General features: G+C 38.5%; 1 protein-coding gene across 5 annotated transcripts; it reads right to left on the reverse strand.

The window, feature by feature from the left end:
- Positions 1-230: 230 nt before the first annotated feature.
- LOC121386914 (BTB/POZ domain-containing protein 2-like) lies at positions 231-16,121 on the reverse strand. Of its 5 annotated transcripts, XM_041517961.1 has the most exons (4): positions 16,028-16,121; positions 9,077-9,107; positions 5,685-5,966; positions 231-2,500 (listed from the first exon to the last, which is right to left on the reverse strand). In XM_041517961.1, exons 3-4 carry the CDS (start codon positions 5,957-5,959, stop codon positions 1,510-1,512), a joined length of 1,266 nt encoding a protein of 421 aa, XP_041373895.1. In that variant the 5' UTR covers positions 5,960-5,966; positions 9,077-9,107; positions 16,028-16,121; the 3' UTR covers positions 231-1,509. The 5 variants fall into 5 exon arrangements, with proteins under 5 accessions (XP_041373895.1, XP_041373899.1, XP_041373898.1 ...); XM_041517965.1 differs by lacking the exon at positions 9,077-9,107 and having other exon boundaries at positions 16,028-16,118; XM_041517964.1 differs by lacking the exons at positions 9,077-9,107; positions 16,028-16,121 and adding an exon at positions 11,861-11,940.
- Positions 16,122-17,985: the final 1,864 nt, after the last annotated feature.

Raw genomic sequence — 17,985 nt, forward strand, 5'->3', positions numbered from 1 at the left:
ATCTTTTATATACACTATACCACACACATAATAGCACATAGCCTACAACGGCCTTTGATATATATATACCAATCGTGGAGCACTAGCTGGGATCATGTAGATCTGAATCAATATACAGATTTTTCATGCTTCAAACTTTGTAAATAATTAGAAATAAAACATACACGCACACACACGCGCACGCACGCACGCACGCACACACAAACGAAACAAAAACGCCAACTAAGAAGTCATTTCCTACATATTTAATCACCAATATCAACAAATCCATTCCCAAATAAAATTACTACATGTACATGAAACTTTGAAGCTTTATTTCGGTACACTCAGACCGTCAAACGACATCATATGAGGAATTATTGTACAATAGGTATTTACAGTGACAAAATGACAACAGAGGTTCTTTGCAAAATATATACAAACATAATTAAAAATAGCTATACACACATTTCAAAATGAAGACATGATCAAAATTTAATACAGTTATAAGATTTTTTATAATGCAGCATTTTAAACAGTGTGTAGTGATATTGGAGATGTCTGTTTAAGGTTTGCTTATTTTCTCTTTTAATTTCAATGCATTTTTACATTTTATGAAGGATGCTTATGTTATTATAACTAAATAGTTCTTTGAAGTTGAGTATGTTACGGTTTATATTAATAATAATAATATGTCTTTATACGTCTTGTTGCGTGTGTTCATGAAATATTTACATTTAAATAGCATTTCCTTCGCACAATGTACATACTCTGGTTTCAACTGGGGTGCTATTCCGGCATCCTGTTGCTATGGGTAAATAATGATTACATGTTCTGAATTCCAGAAGGATGATGCACAGTTTTTCGGGTAATTTGTAACGATACAAGTGATTATTGTCATGTAATACTGTTGATGTATCAGCTCACTCTGGACCTCAATGTTGTCATTTGGGGTGACGAGTGGTCTTGGCGAGTTTCTGTTCAGGTTTTTCATCCGAGAGACTGGAAATGTATTGTAGCATTGTAGGCTTGCAGCTCTCACAGATTTGTGAGTTACCTCCCGTTTTTGATTTTCTTCTTCTTTGATAGAGTTTTTAATTTCCTTCCTCTTCTTTTTTTTCTATCCTACACCCATTCCGTCGGAAATAATATTTCTAGTGAGTTGCAAAAAATATGACTATATAAAAAACATTGTAGAATTCTCACCAAGACGACCAGGATAACAAACAGAAAATTTGTCGATTAGATTATTCAGACATGTTATCAATATTAAAATTCGTAGGGTCTCACATAACGGTTTTTTCTGTCCACTTACTACAGATATATTTTCCATGCATTTTGCTTTGTGAGTTTGCAACACGTATAAAAGGAACATTTGTGTTTGCTAGTTTTTTCTGTTCTTTGTTTAAATGTTTGTTTTATATTTGTTATTCCCACCGTCATGTTTATGTGGCGTGTGTAAGTTGGTCATCGCTATGTGTATCGATGTCACAACGATAAAGTTGTAAACATGGTACAACAACAACAACATTAAACTCGAAAGACTAAGCTCAGTACCACATGATCATGATAATCGCTTGGGATGTTATTTAAGAAGCGGCAGGCAAAGTTTCCATCTTCTGCTATGTCGCTTAATTCACCACGCTGGACACAATGTCCTTTATGAAACCTAACAACTAGACTGTATTTTCTGTGTTTGACAATCCTGACTTGTTTCGGGAACTCAACAAGACAGCCTGTTCTCTTTCCACCACTTGTCTTACCTACAGAGACACCAGTATCTTCATCGCACACAAAGACGCTGAATCCAAATGATCCACTCACGATGGAAAAGCCTTGTAGAGCACAGGTTTGATTAACACAAAAAACAGTTCTGTACTCAGCAGAAGAAGGAGTATACAAGATCTCACTGACGTTTTCAAACTGTTCAGCAGTGATAAGGTTTCCTGCCCTGCATCTGGGCTCTTTTTTGAAAGGTAAAACAGATTTATCGGGAGAGACGAAGTTTTTGAAGATTTTATTTTCTTCGCTTTCTGTCAGCAGATTATTTGGTGAGACTCTCTCCACAAAATATGTCTGACCAAGAAGAGAATACCTCACGTTCATCAACGCCTTCCCGAGTGCGCTCCTCTTATTACCAGGGGTTATCTCCCTTCCTTGTTGTCTGCATTCCGCCTCACTCCAAGCATTCACGGCTTCAAATACTTTCTCCTCAGATGCGACCAGTTCGTCTGTTTCCGTGATCTCGAGAACACACGAGTGACACAGATCAGTGAAGCCAGGCGATTTTAGAACTGTGTTGCCGTTTTCACAGATGTATTTCATAGCCTTGACCTTCAAGTCGTGTTCGTCATAGAAATGGGCCTGTTCCATCACGACGCAGGCGTTATGTGACGATATCGATGACTCCAAATACGCCACACACTTCTGTTCCAGGGGCGTTACGTCATATTTTTTGGATAAATACAAAAGTCCGATTGCGTTCTTTGAATCAAGTATAGCGCCATCGGTATATAGGAAACTGAAAAAAAGATAGAAGAGCATGGTCTTTTATTAGGAAACACTGAGTTTGGATTCAAACCATAAAACAACCAATGAATGTATTATTTGTGGTATTTTAACATACGTGTGCATTTTCAGCAGTGTCTGGAATTGACAACGACTATCGGTACTGTCGTAACAACAAATAGTGCTTGCACAAGAAGAGCGAATAGTTATTAAGGTTTTGTCTTTTATTAATGAGTTTTGGTTACGGGTCGTTTACCGTTAGGCCAGTTTTGTACAGCTTCATATAAGTTTAACAATACAAAACACATTACGCATTTATAACACATTTCATTCATTATAATTTTAAATGGCAACTGTACGGCGAATTGCTCTACCAGATTTTTTTTTTAAATTTCTAACGACGTTTAAATTAGTTACTCAGAATTAACCGTTGGAGTATTTGTTTAAATATAGGTCTCTTAGTCCAGGAACATTAGGTCTAATATGGACCAAACAGGGAAATAAATAGTACTAAGCTCATATGTTCACATGTTAATAGTTCCTAAGTTTTTTATAAGTGCTATTATTTATGGCTAAAATTCAAAATGCCGACCATTTGGGCACAAAATATATTACTTATCGGGAATAGCATACAACTACATAACATATTTCAATTCATACATGATTACGTTTCATAAAAAAGTAACAAATTGATGAATACAATACAACTATCACAACTGGTATATCAAAGGTCATGGTAAGAGGGGAAGTGCACAATATATGACAGATCCCTTGCTACTAATGGAAATATGAGGTAGGTTTCCTGTGAAGACCATATCACAGCTGCCAAAAGTTAAGCATCCAATAGCTGATGATTCATTAATCAATGTGTTCTAGGGATGGTACTGTACAAAACACACTTTACAATTTAACGACGACATAAAATAGCTAGGCTCATAAATACATGGGAGGAAGAAGGAATGTCTATAGATGCAATTGAGTTCTTTGACATCGGCACATAATAGTCTGGACTGTTATGCAATTTGTTCATTGTTTGTTACATTTTGTAAAATGTATTGTTTAGCTTCTTTGCATACCTAACATGAATAAATCCATTGTTGGCATTTTCCCCATCATAACATTGGTGGCCATCTTGAATTCAAGATGGCCGCCTTTGTAATACCGCCCTGGGGTCATATCGAAACGTCTGTTTGATTCAAATATTTCACTATCTGTCACTGTATGATATTGAACTGATGGTGTGAGCCTGTGAAGACCATGTATATCAAAATGACATGTGTATAAACAATATATGCACTTTTATTAGCACACACATTTCACTTTTATCTATTCAAAACAGCTGTCCATATATCTCAATGTTTATAGAATAACATTACTTGTCATACATACTGTATATCGATGGCGATACTGAAAATTGTGCTACCGAAGATTTTATTCTTATACATTTTACATTGTCATGTATATTAACATTTATAAAGTTACAAAATAAATTAAATAATATTTATAAATATGAAGGAACATTTTCGTTAGAATTTAAATTGTAAATGTGGATGGCATTTTTACTAATTGCTGACAATTTCGGATGAATACCAACACAATATTACCATATAATACAACCAAGATGTGTATAGCAGACTTTGTTAATACACATGACATGGATACGTTTAATGTGATACCTACTGTCTAGTCTAACTTCCAAAAGTTTATTTCCAGTCTTTGTTAATACACATGAAATGGATACGTTTAATGTGATACTTACTGTCTAGTATAACTTCCAAAAGTTTATTTCCAGTCTTTGTTAATACACATGAAATGGATACGTTTAATGTGATACTTACTGTCTAGTATAACTTCCAAAAGTTTATTTCCAATCTGTTGTACTACATCTTAAATGACCTGTTTTCATATTGGTAGTGTAGCAATTAAACATTATTTTTACTTCTTTACCTTCAATGATAGTATAGCAGAAAAGGCTCTTTGTGTTATCGAACATATTTTTTGGGCACCTCATAACTGGATTGGTATATTCTTTGGGTGGTTAGGTATACCATTTGTTTTTCTGTTGGATTAAAACAGAATTATCAAGTAAATCTATTGTCCTTATGCTACGATATTCCCATCAAGTTATCAAGGTTAGGATGTGTAACGGCAGGTGCTCTGTCATATTTAACCCAGTCCAGTGGTAAAGCGCTCGCTTGATGCCCGGTCGACGCAATATATCCATAAATAAAATGTGTTGAGTGCGTCGTTAAATAAAACATTTCCTTCCCTTCCTTTAAGCTGATTCGTGAGTTTGACCTTGTCCGTCTTCATCGGCAGACTACTTGATGTAATGTTCGTAGGGCAGACTGTAGTTGATAGGACAGTATCTTCTGAGCACATTGATTTATTAATCATCAGCTATTGGATGTTAAACTTTTTGTGATTTTGACATATAGTCTTAGAGAGGAAATATGCCACATTTTTCCATTAGTAGCAAGGGCTATTTTATATGGACTATCTCATAGACAGTATAGAGTATACCACGGCATTTGATACGCTAGTCGTGGTGCGCTGGCGTGGAACAGTGTTACATTTTTACATACACTGTTTGATGCCCATGCATGAATTCGTAAAGAAAATAGCGGCCGAACAAGGATTCACTTTAAAGTGGCGTAAACCATGAACAGTAGGTCGTCTTGACCTACAAATTGTACGTGACACCTCTCCAGCCAAAGATATACTTCCGTGCATGGTTTTATGATCATATATAAATTGATTGGGACGAAATGCCTCGAACAAGGATTCATTTTCATGTGAAGCAAACCATGTAAAATAGGTCGTAATGATACGTTATACACTGCCATCTCAACGAATATAATGTTCGGTATGGTCATCTCAACAATATCAAACCACAAAACCCAAACACCCCCCCCCCCCCCCCCCCCCAAAAAAAAAATACAACAAAAAAACCAAAAACAAAACAAAAAAACACAGACAAAACAACCTCAGTTGCAATTTGTTCTAGGTTCACATACATTTAAATTTACTGGACTAGTTATATATTGCCATCTCAAGTTGTTTTTGCTTGTAAGGTTTGGTGTTTTTACATGTATTGGAAAGTTAACGGACGGGCGTACGAAGTGGATGGAACATAAGCCGTCCACACCAGCGGGTCTATCTACAACAAAAGGAACAAATAAACTGAAATTTCTTACATGAGGAACTGTTCGAAAATGTCTGTTTCTATGTCCGGCAGTGCGATATTCTCTTGTTCTGCCAGCGGTCCAGTTAGCATTGCTTCAAACACGCGACTCCGAAGAGTCAATATCAGTCTGTGAGCTGGTATGGACTTCCTGTCTTTCCCGACCTGGAACGTGACGTCACAGTGAGATTTTTGTTGCAGTGAATAACGCAGACATTCTATGAGAGATTTCCCGCGCTGCCAGTTATCGGCAAATCCAGATTTGGTTTCAGAATATTTAGCTGCCATTGTAGAACTACAAAAAAGAAAAAGAAAAGAAAACCCCCAAAAGAAAATCAATATTAATGTACTTTCATTAGCATTTCATTTCATTTCAACTTATTTCCGTGCTTATATCCAGTTAAGGTTCAAGCACGTTGTCCTGAACACACACCTCAGCTATCTGGGCTGTCTGTCCAGGACAGTGGGTTAGTTGTTAGTGGTTAGTGAGAGAGAATAGTGTGTAGTGGCCTTACACCTACCCAATGAGACGTTAAAACTCGATCTGGCTGGGAGCCGGTACCGGGTTGCGAACCCCATACCTATCAGACTTATGCGCGATAACTGAACCACGACACCATCGGTTTCACGAGACCGGTTTCATTAGCAACCAACACTCACCACAAAAAAAAACACCAAAACAAAATCGTGCGCACACACACACACACACAATATCCGCCACAAAAAACTACAAATCATGAACACCAATGACAACAACAACAATATCGACAGCCACCTATCTGGCTTATCGTTATGGGAAATGATATTAGATCCAGTGAGACATTTAATCATAGTGCAGGGCGGATCCAGAATTTCGTAATTAACCAGTGGAGCTCATTTTAATTAAATTGGCTGCATATAGGAGTTTTAGCCACATTGTCGTCTATGGTATTTGAATTGGTCGTGTACACCTTGTACTATAAATAACCTATACATATATATCCCGTCTGTCTGGTCACAGCTTGTTTTTCGGTACGCGTATTGTGTGTTAACCTAATACGATACAAGTCTGTGTAATATGTTTTTATACAATGCTGTTTACTACCTAACCGTACATTTACCGTTTCCTCTGTGTCCGATAGTCTATTTGTCCTTACAGCGAATTTTCCTAGATTGGTAGCGACATATTTCCTGCTTCTTTCGCTGGTAACACTCATGTGACACGGGGATCTCCCTAATTTGCATACAGCTTGTACTTTCTATACAATTAGTTAGTTTTATATGTATACACACACAGAGGCGTGTGGCTAGTGGTGGATGTGGTTGGGGAGCCCACTAAAATAAAACCAGAAATCGGTTTTATTTGACGTGGAAGCTACAAGAGCGACACATATCCAATGCGGTAGGGGTGTCTGCACTGATTACAAATATGCAACTTAAGAAGAAGATTTCTGGTGGGGAGGTCACTTAAGAACAACACTAATTAGTGCTAATTACACTTTTATTTGACGTGAAAGTTACAACAGGGAAATCACATGCAAAATATAGAGGATGGTCCCCTGATCAAGAAACAACAACTTAAGAAGAGAATATGTGGTGGTAAAGTCACTTAAGAAGAGGTCAAAGGTCATAGAATGGGATGTTCGCACTTACTTAATGCATAATTAGAAAATGTCACATGATACACAAATGATACAAACATGAAACTTGTATCAGATGAACATGTAGTGAGATACATTATAAACAGCGAAACAGTGTTCCACTCTTACCATTTCATTTGACCTCAATCGATAAAAACTGTAAACAAAAAAGTCGATGAAATCCGAGTGATGAGTTTGCCAATATTGTGTAAGATTCATTTATACCAGTGGCGGATTTCATCGACTCAAACTTGTGAAGGGGGCGAGACGTAGCCCAGTGGTAAAGCACACGCCTGATGCGCGGACGGTCTAGGATCGATCCCTGTCGGTGGAACCATTGGGCTATTTCTCGTTCTAGCCAGTTCCAAACAAACATCGACTGAAAGAACTTTGACACGGAACTTTCTTCTTTGGTACCATGCAACTTTGAGGCTACCACTCCTGTTATTGGTGATAAATTTGATAGTGTTTCGTGTGATTAAATGTTGATTCATCTGACCAGTATATTCCTGTTATTGGTGATAAATGTGATAGTGTTTCGTGTGACTAAATGTTGATTCATCTGGCCAGTATATTCCTGGTATTGGTGATAAATGTGATAGTGTTTCGCGTGACTAAATGTTGGTTCATCTGGCCAGTATATTCCTGGTATTGGTGATAAATGTGATAGTGTTTCGCGTGACTAAATGTTGATTCATCTGGCCAGTATATTCCTGTTATTGGTGATAAATGTGATAGTGTTTCGTGTGACTAAATGTTGATTCATCTGACCAGTATATTCCTGTTATTGGTGATAAATGTGATAGTGTTTCGTGTGACTAAATGTTGATTCATCTGACCAGTATATTCCTGTTATTGGTGATAAATGTGATAGTGTTTCGCGTGACTAAATGTTGATTCATCTGGCCAGTATATTTCTGTTATTGGTGATAAATGTGATAGTGTTTCGCGTGACTAAATGTTGATTCATCTGGCCAGTATATTCCTGGTATTGGTGATAAATGTGATAGTGTTTCGTGTGACTAAATGTTGATTCATCTGGCCAGTATATTCCTGTTATTGGTGATAAATGTGATAGTGTTTCGTGTGACTAAATGTTGATTCATCTGGCCAGTATATTCCTGTTATTGGTGATAAATGTGATAGTGTTTCGCGTGACTAAATGTTGATTGATCTGGCCAGTATATTCCTGTTATTGGTGATAAATGTGATAGTGTTTCGTGTGACTAAATGTTGATTCATCTGACCAGTATATTCCTGGTATTGGTGATAAATGTGATAGTGTTTCGTGTGACTAAATGTTGATTCATCTGGCCAGTATATTCCTGTTATTGGTGATAAATGTGATAGTGTTTCGTGTGACTAAATGTTGATTCATCTGACTAGTATACTCCTGTTATTGATGATAAATGTGATAGTGTTTCGCGTGATTAAATGTTGATTCATCTGGCCAGTATATTCCTGTTATTAGTGATGAATGTGATCAGTATATTCCTGTTATTGGTGATAAATGTGATAGTGTTTCGTGTGACTAAATGTTGATTCATCTGGCCAGTATATTCCTGGTATTGGTGATAAATGTGATAGTGTTTCGTGTGACTAAATGTTGATTCATCTGGCCAGTATATTCCTGTTATTTATTTTGAATTTACCAACCATCATTGTGCTTGAACCCTGTGCGGGGTCCTACTAACAATAAAATGACATTTGTTTTTGTGCGGAACTAGAGTAGTCATAGACACATAAAATAATAATAATATGCCAGGATATGAATTTTAAACATTACCTTAGCTGATGCAGTTTCCAGTCGGGCTCGTCTAAACATAAAACGTTAATATAATTAATATATTCAATTAAAAACAAAACCAAAAAACCCCACAGAAAACAAACAAATTAACTAGTTATTTAGAGCCCTGGAAGATAAGGTTCGCAAGGGGTGGGGGTGGGGGGTGGGGGGGTGGGGGTCGCGTCCAATCCAGTCAGCGGTCCAACAGGCAGGTAAGCCCAGGTTAGCTGGTCCGGATTTCCATGGGGCGGAAGTTCCGGGGGAGGGAGGCCTCCTAACAGGCATTCTATCGGCCGGAAACGCCTACGCCCTACCGCACCCAAATTAGCACCATACCATACCGAAACAGCTGGTGGGAGGCGCAAACACTGCCAGATGTATGCGCCGCCAAGTCAGCTGAATCGCACCTTTTTACTCACACAATCACTCTAACACTAAGCTGACCGGAGCAAAAACGATAACATGATGATGATAACTAGTTTAACGTGCCCATATACCACTAGGGTTTCGAACACGCCCATCCCGAGGTCGACCTTCGATAAGATCTTTGGCGTAACTCGGGATGGGGGGGGGGGGGGGGGGGGGGGGGGGGGTGTAGTGTTGAAAATGGGCAGACATTTGAAAACAGCAATTAGTAAAATATGATCGGGGTCTGACTCGGATCAGGGAAAACCTAAATATAGGGACAGTTTAGAAATTTAGACAGTTACTACCAAAATTAAATAAAATAATGAATGGGGAGGTTAATAAATGTTGACTGCGTCCGTAAACATAAATATACTTGCTCTAAAATTACTTTAAAACGATTAGTTTGACGCAATTTAGATGGGGCGATCTAAAAATAAATAAATTATCAACTATGATCTTATTAGACCCCAGAGGTGAGGAGGTAGGGTAGGAGGGTTAGCCCCAGCCCACAGAAAAGTTATATTGAAATTATATTACTAAATTCTTATAACAAATGATTATATAAAATTACCCTAAGGCCCCAAAAAACCCTATCCTCCGCCGCAACCCCCCCCCCCCCCCCCCCCCGGTGTCCACCGCAGCTCGATCCAATACTTGCAACCAAGTTGATTAAGGAGAAGAGATTATAGGATAGATGTCACTAGGAGAGTGACCTAATTGTAAGCGGTTAATACCCATAGGGGTAGTTATTGAAGAAGTTGAGAGGAAAGTCTTACACATCCAGCCCGACGTGAAGAGCGAAACGCATCCGGAAGAGCGACGAGATGAAACCCGAGGCGTCCCCTCGGTCAGCCCCCAGAACATGAAGATTAAGTCATTCAACAGACTTTAATGTATAAAACCGGTGACAGAACTCAAGGTATAATTAACCAGGGTACTGCCACGAGCACAGACCAGACACCTGCCCTGTTGAATTACATAAGTTGTTGTATTAAAAATCTAAAATATGTTTAAAATACGGATAAAAAATAATGAAATAATAAAGGAGCGAGCATGGTTGTAATCTACAAAATAATATTTTTTTAAAATACCATGACCAAACTAAAAAAAGACATATATGTATAACATGCAGCCTCCGGAAGGGGGAGGGGATTACTGCCAGATAAGCCCCCCCCCAAAAAAAAAAAAAAAAAAAAAAAAAAAAAAAAAAAAAAAAAAAAAAAAAAAAATAAAAAAAAAAAAAAAAAAAAAAAGAAACACCGAGCAACACATTCACACCCTAGCATACGACAACATAAAACATATAAACACATAACTAAAAAGAAAAAGTAATTATGCGCCACCGCCTCCCCCCCCCCACCCCCACACACACCCCGAAAAACAAATTGGGGGGGGGGGGGGGGCGTGGTGCAGGGGTGTAACATTCTCTTTGAGAATGGTCAATACAGCACAAATCCCCTTGTTTTTGTCGAGACACAACTGAAATTTTGAGTAAAAGTCAGTATCTATCTGTGATATTTGTATTTTTGCACAGTTCTTTACACTGTTTTTATTTAAAACTTGAATCGTTTTAGTGATGTTGATCATCACTTTATTTGTTTGCATTACCATAGTTTGACACCCAATAGGCGATGTATTGTTCGTGCTGGGGTGTCGTTAAACATTCATTCATTCGCAACCATAGTCGCTAAAGGGAATCCCTTTAACTGGTAGGTGTCCAGCAAAACCATGGCTACATCGTACAATAAAATATTTAGTGTAAAATTATCAACTGGACCTAATTACTCATTAGAAATTAATTAATGATAAATAAATATTTATAAATAACATAAAATATATTTAAATATCTATATTTGTCTCCAACACATAGGCCATTAATAATAGTCCTCTATACTACTAATAATATATCAATAGTTGGTTTTAGTTGTTTATTAGGATTTAGTAAACTATTTGGGAATATTTTTTTTATATATAATTTTTTTTTTATTCTATTGTTTTTGTATTGAGTGTAGAAGAATAAGTAGTGATTTATATCTTCTACAGTATTGCAGTGAGTGTAATTAGGACTGTTTATTTATTGTTTTTCATTTTAAATTTAATTTGGTTGATACCTATTCAGACACCCATGCGTAATCTAGCTATTATTTTAGTGGCTTTTATACTGAAAGATATGCGGTCCTGTGAGGAGACATTTGGTTAATACTGGCGTGCCATGCTTTCGTGGACACCTTGTACTATAAATAACCTATACATATATCCCATCTGTCTAGTCACAGCTTGTTTCTCGGTACGCGTATTGTGTGTTAACCTAATACGATACAAGTCTGTGTAATACGTTTTTAGACCATGCTGTTCACTACCTAACCGTACATTTACCGTTTCCTCTGTGTCCGATCGTCTGTTTGTCCTTACAGCAGATTTTCTTAGCTTGGTAGCGAAGTATTTCCTGTTTGTTTCGCTAGTAACGCTCATGTAATACGGGGATCTCCCTAATTTGCATACAGCTTGTACTTTCTATACAGTTGGTTACGTTTTATATGTATACACATACATAGGCGTATGGGTTCCCATTTTATAGGGGGGGGGGGGGGGGGGGGGGAGGTTGATTTTTGCCCGAATTAAACAAAAATGCCCGAATCTGGATTACAACGTGTATTCATATTAGCATTACTGCCAAACACCTATATAGTATTGCAAACGAATCATGATAGTCCGAGAGCTAGGTGGATTTTATTGTACCTAGAAGCTACAACAGCCATATTACATAGACGTGACACAGGTAGCTTTCTGACTCCAGAAACCCAATTCTTAAGTGCGGCTAGAAGCTACAAGAGCGAAACATATCCCATGCGGTAGGGGTGTCAGCACTGATTACAAATATGCAACTTAAGAAGATTTCTGGTGGGGAGGTCACTTAAGAACAACACTAATTAGTGCTAATTACACTTTTATTTGACATGAACAGGGAAATCACATGCAAAATGTAGAGGATGGTCCCCTGATCAAGAAAGAACAACTTAAGAAGAGAGTATGTGGTGGTAAGGTCACTTAAGAAGAGGTCAAAGGTCATAGAATGGGATTTTCGCACTTAATTAATGCACAATTAGAAAATGCCACATGATACACAAATGATACAAACATGAAACTTGTATCAAATGAGCATGAAGTGAGATACATTATAAAAAGTAAAACAGTTTTCCACTCTTACCATTTCATTTCAACAAAAACAGTACCCATTTGAACCCCCTCCCCACCCCCCCCCCCCCCCCCCCCCGGACTAATTACAATTTTATTTGACATGCAAGACCGGGCTCGGTGGCGCAGTGGTTAAGCCATCGGTCTACAGGCTGGTAGGTTCAAGGTTCGCAGCTCAGTACCGGCTCCAACCCAGAGCGAGTTCTTAAGGGTTCAATGGGTAGGTGCAAGGCCACTACATCCTCTTCTCTCTAACTAATCACTAACCAACTAACCCACTGTCCTGGACAGACAGCCCATATTATTGAGGTGTGTGCCCAGGAGAGCGTGCTTGAACCTTAATTGGATATAAGCACGGAAATAAGTTGAAATGAAATGACATGCAAGCTACAAATAGGAAATCACATGCCCATTTGTCTATTTCTCGTTCCAGCCAGCGCACCACGACTGGCATATCAAAGACTATGAGCTATTCTGTCTGTGGGATGGTGTATATAAAAGGTCCCTTGATACTAGTTGACAACTGTATCGGGTTTCCTCTCTATGTCTATGTCAAAATGGCCATATGTTTGACATCCAACAGCCGATTATTAATAGACAATCAATATGCTCTTGTGGTGTCGTGAAAGAAACGTTAACTTTAATCGTGCACGAGTCATCTCTCTCAGTCGATGTTTGTGTGGAACTGGCTGGAACGAGATACAGCCCAATGGGCCCACCGACAGGAATCGATCCTAGACCGTCCACGCATTAGGCGTGTGCTTTACCACTGGGCTACGTCTCGCCCCCTTCACAAGTTTAAGTCGATGAAATAGTTGTCGGTATCATCATTTCATAAACTAGACAGGTGTTCGGGTGCACTGATCGCCAGTACAGGCACGAAGGAAGCAAGTAAACAAGTAAACGTTGGGGGAATGGGGGGGGGGGGGGGGGGGGGGGGTGACAGATCGAGGGCGCAAGGCAAAGGTTCGGGTTATGTCTCCCCTAGCCCGAGTACTCTCACTGTTTTCATTTCAAATTATTTTCGTGCTTATATCCAATTGAGGTTCAAGCACGCTGTCATGTGCACACACCTCAGCTATCTGGGCTGTCTGTCCAGGACAGTTGGTTAGTTGTTAGTTGGTTAGTGGTTAGTGAGAGATAAGAGGGTGTAGTGGTCATTGAACCCTTAAGAACACGCTCTGGGTGGGAGCCGGTACCGGGTTGCGAACCCTGTACCTACCAGCCTGTAGTCCGATGGCTTAACCACTGCGCCACCGAGGCCGGTATGCTCTGACTGTAAGAGAGCTAGATGGACATTTGGTCATAAATACGCTCTCATTACAGTCAATCTAATTAAAATCAGCTCCACTATTACATGTGGATCTAACAGCAGCCCGTTGGAGCTCGTGTCCAGTTGACCTTTCATTCGACCAATCAAAACCGTACTTGCAAAATCATGCCAGTAATTTGAAAACAATTTGAAAACATTCGGAATTATGCCGAGGGTATACGAAAGGATTCGTGTGAATTACGAAGTATGCCAGAAACTAATTTCAATATAAAAGTGTATATAAAATTCGTTTCAAGACGAAAAAACTAAACCGTGATGTTATAGCCATAAAATCTGTTTATACTAGTATACAATCCAGAGTATATTACTGCACTGTTCCCCCTGTTTTTTCAATGTTGAAACAGACCAACAAGTTCGCCTATTGCATAAATAGTCTCGCCCGATATTTTTAGAATTTGTATGCTCCCGAATAATGCTATAAAAGGCGAAGTGTAATTGGTCGATATTTAAATTGTAATTTATAGATAAAATGTCACCTGGACATGGGAGTCCACGCAATGCTGTTAGATCTACTGGTTAAGACCAGTAGAGCTAATTTTAATCAGATTGCATTACAGTCAGAGACCAAGCTATGTACTATTTTGGCAATCGCCGACCACCAAAAAGTTGTCAAAGATTTCCGCTCTAATACCACAACAATCCTGTTTGACGTCAAATACATTTACATCGACCATTTGTGAGTTCCTTTATTAAAAAAAATTCAGATAGTAATCACTAATACAAACACTACAGAAAGAAACCCGACAGCACCCACATTCAGTTAAGCTTCGGCAAACTCCGGACAGCAGAATTCTAAGTTCGCCGACCTATATCGTGACGTTGCGTCACATGATCGCCCACTCAGCCATTCCGTCTTCCAGGAGCCGTCTCATACAATAATACGACAAGTGCCCGACAATCACCCCCAAAAAAGAAGTTTGTCAGTGTGAATGGGGCATAAATGGACGACAATAACGTCAGCCACAGCATGTCTTCTGAGCCGTTGTATTATAAACAAGCTCTATCCAAACGTCATATTAACATTTGGGTCTCCAGGATGTCTGCCATTTACGATTCGTAGTCCGCTGGGTTTACATAGATAAAAAGGTTTCCTACCAAATCGATTTACGATTTTGCTTTAAATATTACGCGATGCAAGATTATTGTCAGGTAAGAATTCAATAACGTTTGATAGTACATCATCTGTAAATTCGGGTAGTCTATTATGTACCATAAAATCACAGTAGGTACCAGTGCGACTATTATAATCATCTACGACGATAAAGTTACCCAACTCTGAATAGTTACATATACTATCCTTAAGGGTTAAAACTAAATCTGTATTATTTTTGTCATAATATATGTCATTAATGAATCTGCTTACAACCAGACTGCACTGAGAAATCCTTCTCCAAAGACTGAAATCAGATATATTAGGTTGGTGGACTGATGTGAGGTAGTTCTTTAAACAAATGTCAATACTCTTTATCCACTCGTTGTTTTATAAGTTTCTGTTTCTATGTCATATATTTATTTGTTAAGTTAACTTATTTTGCATTATTAAACTCTATATATTGTTATTATTGTATTGAGAGAGAGAGAGAGAGAGAGAGAGAGAGAGAGAGAGAGAGAGAGAGAGAGAGAGAGAGAGAGAGAGAGAGAGAGAGAGAGAGAGAGAGAGAGACAGATACAGGAAGAGATGACAGAGACAGGTAGACAGACATACATATTATATACACAGAGACGCGTTGTTCGCAGGCGCAGGCATCGACATTCACCGGCCCCTCCGTCCAGGACAGGAACATGTTTGGGCATGGGTGGGAGAGGGGATCGCCCGCGCTGGCATGCGCAAGGAAGCAGAAACAGCCCGACCAGGGTCGATAGTGTGCGAGTGTATGTCTGTACAGGTTGGCTATTTATAGAACAAAGACGCCCATCAAGTCATAGCGTGAACGTTTATAGGTCGCCAACTGTCAATAATACTAATCGAACAAAACACGGCATTTTGTCTTCCATGTTACACTATCTAAACCTACCTTTGGTCTGTCTTTGTGTTTAGACGTCTGTCCGTACAGCAAATTTTCTTCTTAATCAACTAGAAGCGAAATATTTCCTACTTGTTCGCTGTTGCAATACACCACGATCACAAGACATGGGGATTTCCCTAATTTGCATACAACTTGTACTTTCTACACAGTCAGTTACGTTTTGCATCTACATAACCCACTGAAGACTGAAGAGGAACGAAAGCATGAATTAATGAAATTGAATGAGTGAATGAATGTTCTAAACGACAACCAAACACTAAAATACACATCGTCTTTTCGGTGTGAAAAAATATAAAATACATGAATATGATTATTTACAGCAGGACTTCTAGATTATAGTAGCCCCACTCCCATGGCTAGTGATATTCAGTGTTGGGCTAGTAAATATATAATATTGCCATGCCCGACGGCTAGTGAAAAAAAGAGTTAAATGTTACAGTTAACTCTATTTTGTAAATATGAATAGCCTGCCCTCACCCCAACCCCCAATTTTAGTGGTTTAAGCTGATTATTACTATTATTTACTAAAATTGTATTAACTTAAAGTAAATTAGGGCTAGTGAATCCGGAAAAAATTATAGAAACTTAAAGAAAATTATCGTCCTAACCGCTTAAGGAGTTTTAGACTATTAACTACTCAGTTGCCCTCCCCCCCCAACCCCCCCCAAAAAAAAAGCCCAACAACAACAACAAAACAAAAACAACAACAAAACAAAAACAAACACACAAACAAACAAAACAATCCTAGCTACGGCCCTGTTGATGTGTAATGCAGACATATATTTTCTATGGAAATCTGGCTTAATTTAAGTCAACCGCTTGGCGCTGACGTTCTCTAGACTGATTTTTACGCTACACAGTAAACTGAATTACCAGTTCGAGAACCAATCAAATAGTTCGCGAACGTTAGCGAAACGTTTTCTCGCTGAATATGCGGCAATTTCATTACGAGTTTCCGAATACACCCGTGTATTAGACTGCATGTCAATTAAAGACAGAAATGTTTTATTTAACGACGCACTCAACATATTTAAGTTAAGATTATATGGCGTCAGACATATGGTTAAGGACCACACACAAATATTGAAAGAGGAAACCGCTGTCGCCACTTCATGGGCTACTCCTTTCGATTAGCGGCAAGGGATCTTTTGTATGCACCATCCCACAGACAGGGTAGTACATACCACGGCCTTTGATAAACCAGTCGTGATGCACTGGCTGGAACGAGATATAGCCCAATGAGCTCACCGACGGGGATCGATACCAGACCGACCGCGGATCGAGCGAGCGCTTTACCACTGGCACACGTCCCGCCTCTCATGTTAATTAATGTAAAGACCCACTATCTCACCAAACAACAACAACATTACAGTAATTGATAAAAATATAATGAAATAAAATAACAAAAATTAAAAGAAAAATAAATAAGTAGATAAAATAATAATATAAATAAATGCTAAATTAAATTAATAATACAAAATTAATAACGTTATGTGTGTATATCATCATGGGACAATCTTATTATGTTGTAAAAATGGAAGTGGGTAGAAACTGGATAGCTTACGGACTGAGTTTTACACGCATTTGTTTCAGTTGCACTCTGGCTAGTTTTACATTTTAATGTTAGTTATTTTATAGAATCTATTAGTTAAATAAAACCGTCGTTGACGGGCCGCTGACACATGGTATAAAGTGTGTTTGTTTTGTCTTACGACACCACTAGAGCACATTGATATATTAATAATCGGCTATTGGATGTCAAACATTTAATACTTTTGACATATAGTCTTATAGAGGAAACCTGCTACAGTTTTCCATTAGTGACAAGGGATATTTTATATGCACCATCCAACAGACAGGATAGCACATACCACGGTCTTTGATATACCAGACATGGTGTACTGGCTGGAACGAGAATGGGCCCACTGACGGGGATCGATCCCAAA

This window comes from Gigantopelta aegis, chromosome 12, assembly GCF_016097555.1.
Source record: "Gigantopelta aegis isolate Gae_Host chromosome 12, Gae_host_genome, whole genome shotgun sequence".
Classification (NCBI taxonomy): domain Eukaryota; kingdom Metazoa; phylum Mollusca; class Gastropoda; order Neomphalida; family Peltospiridae; genus Gigantopelta; species Gigantopelta aegis.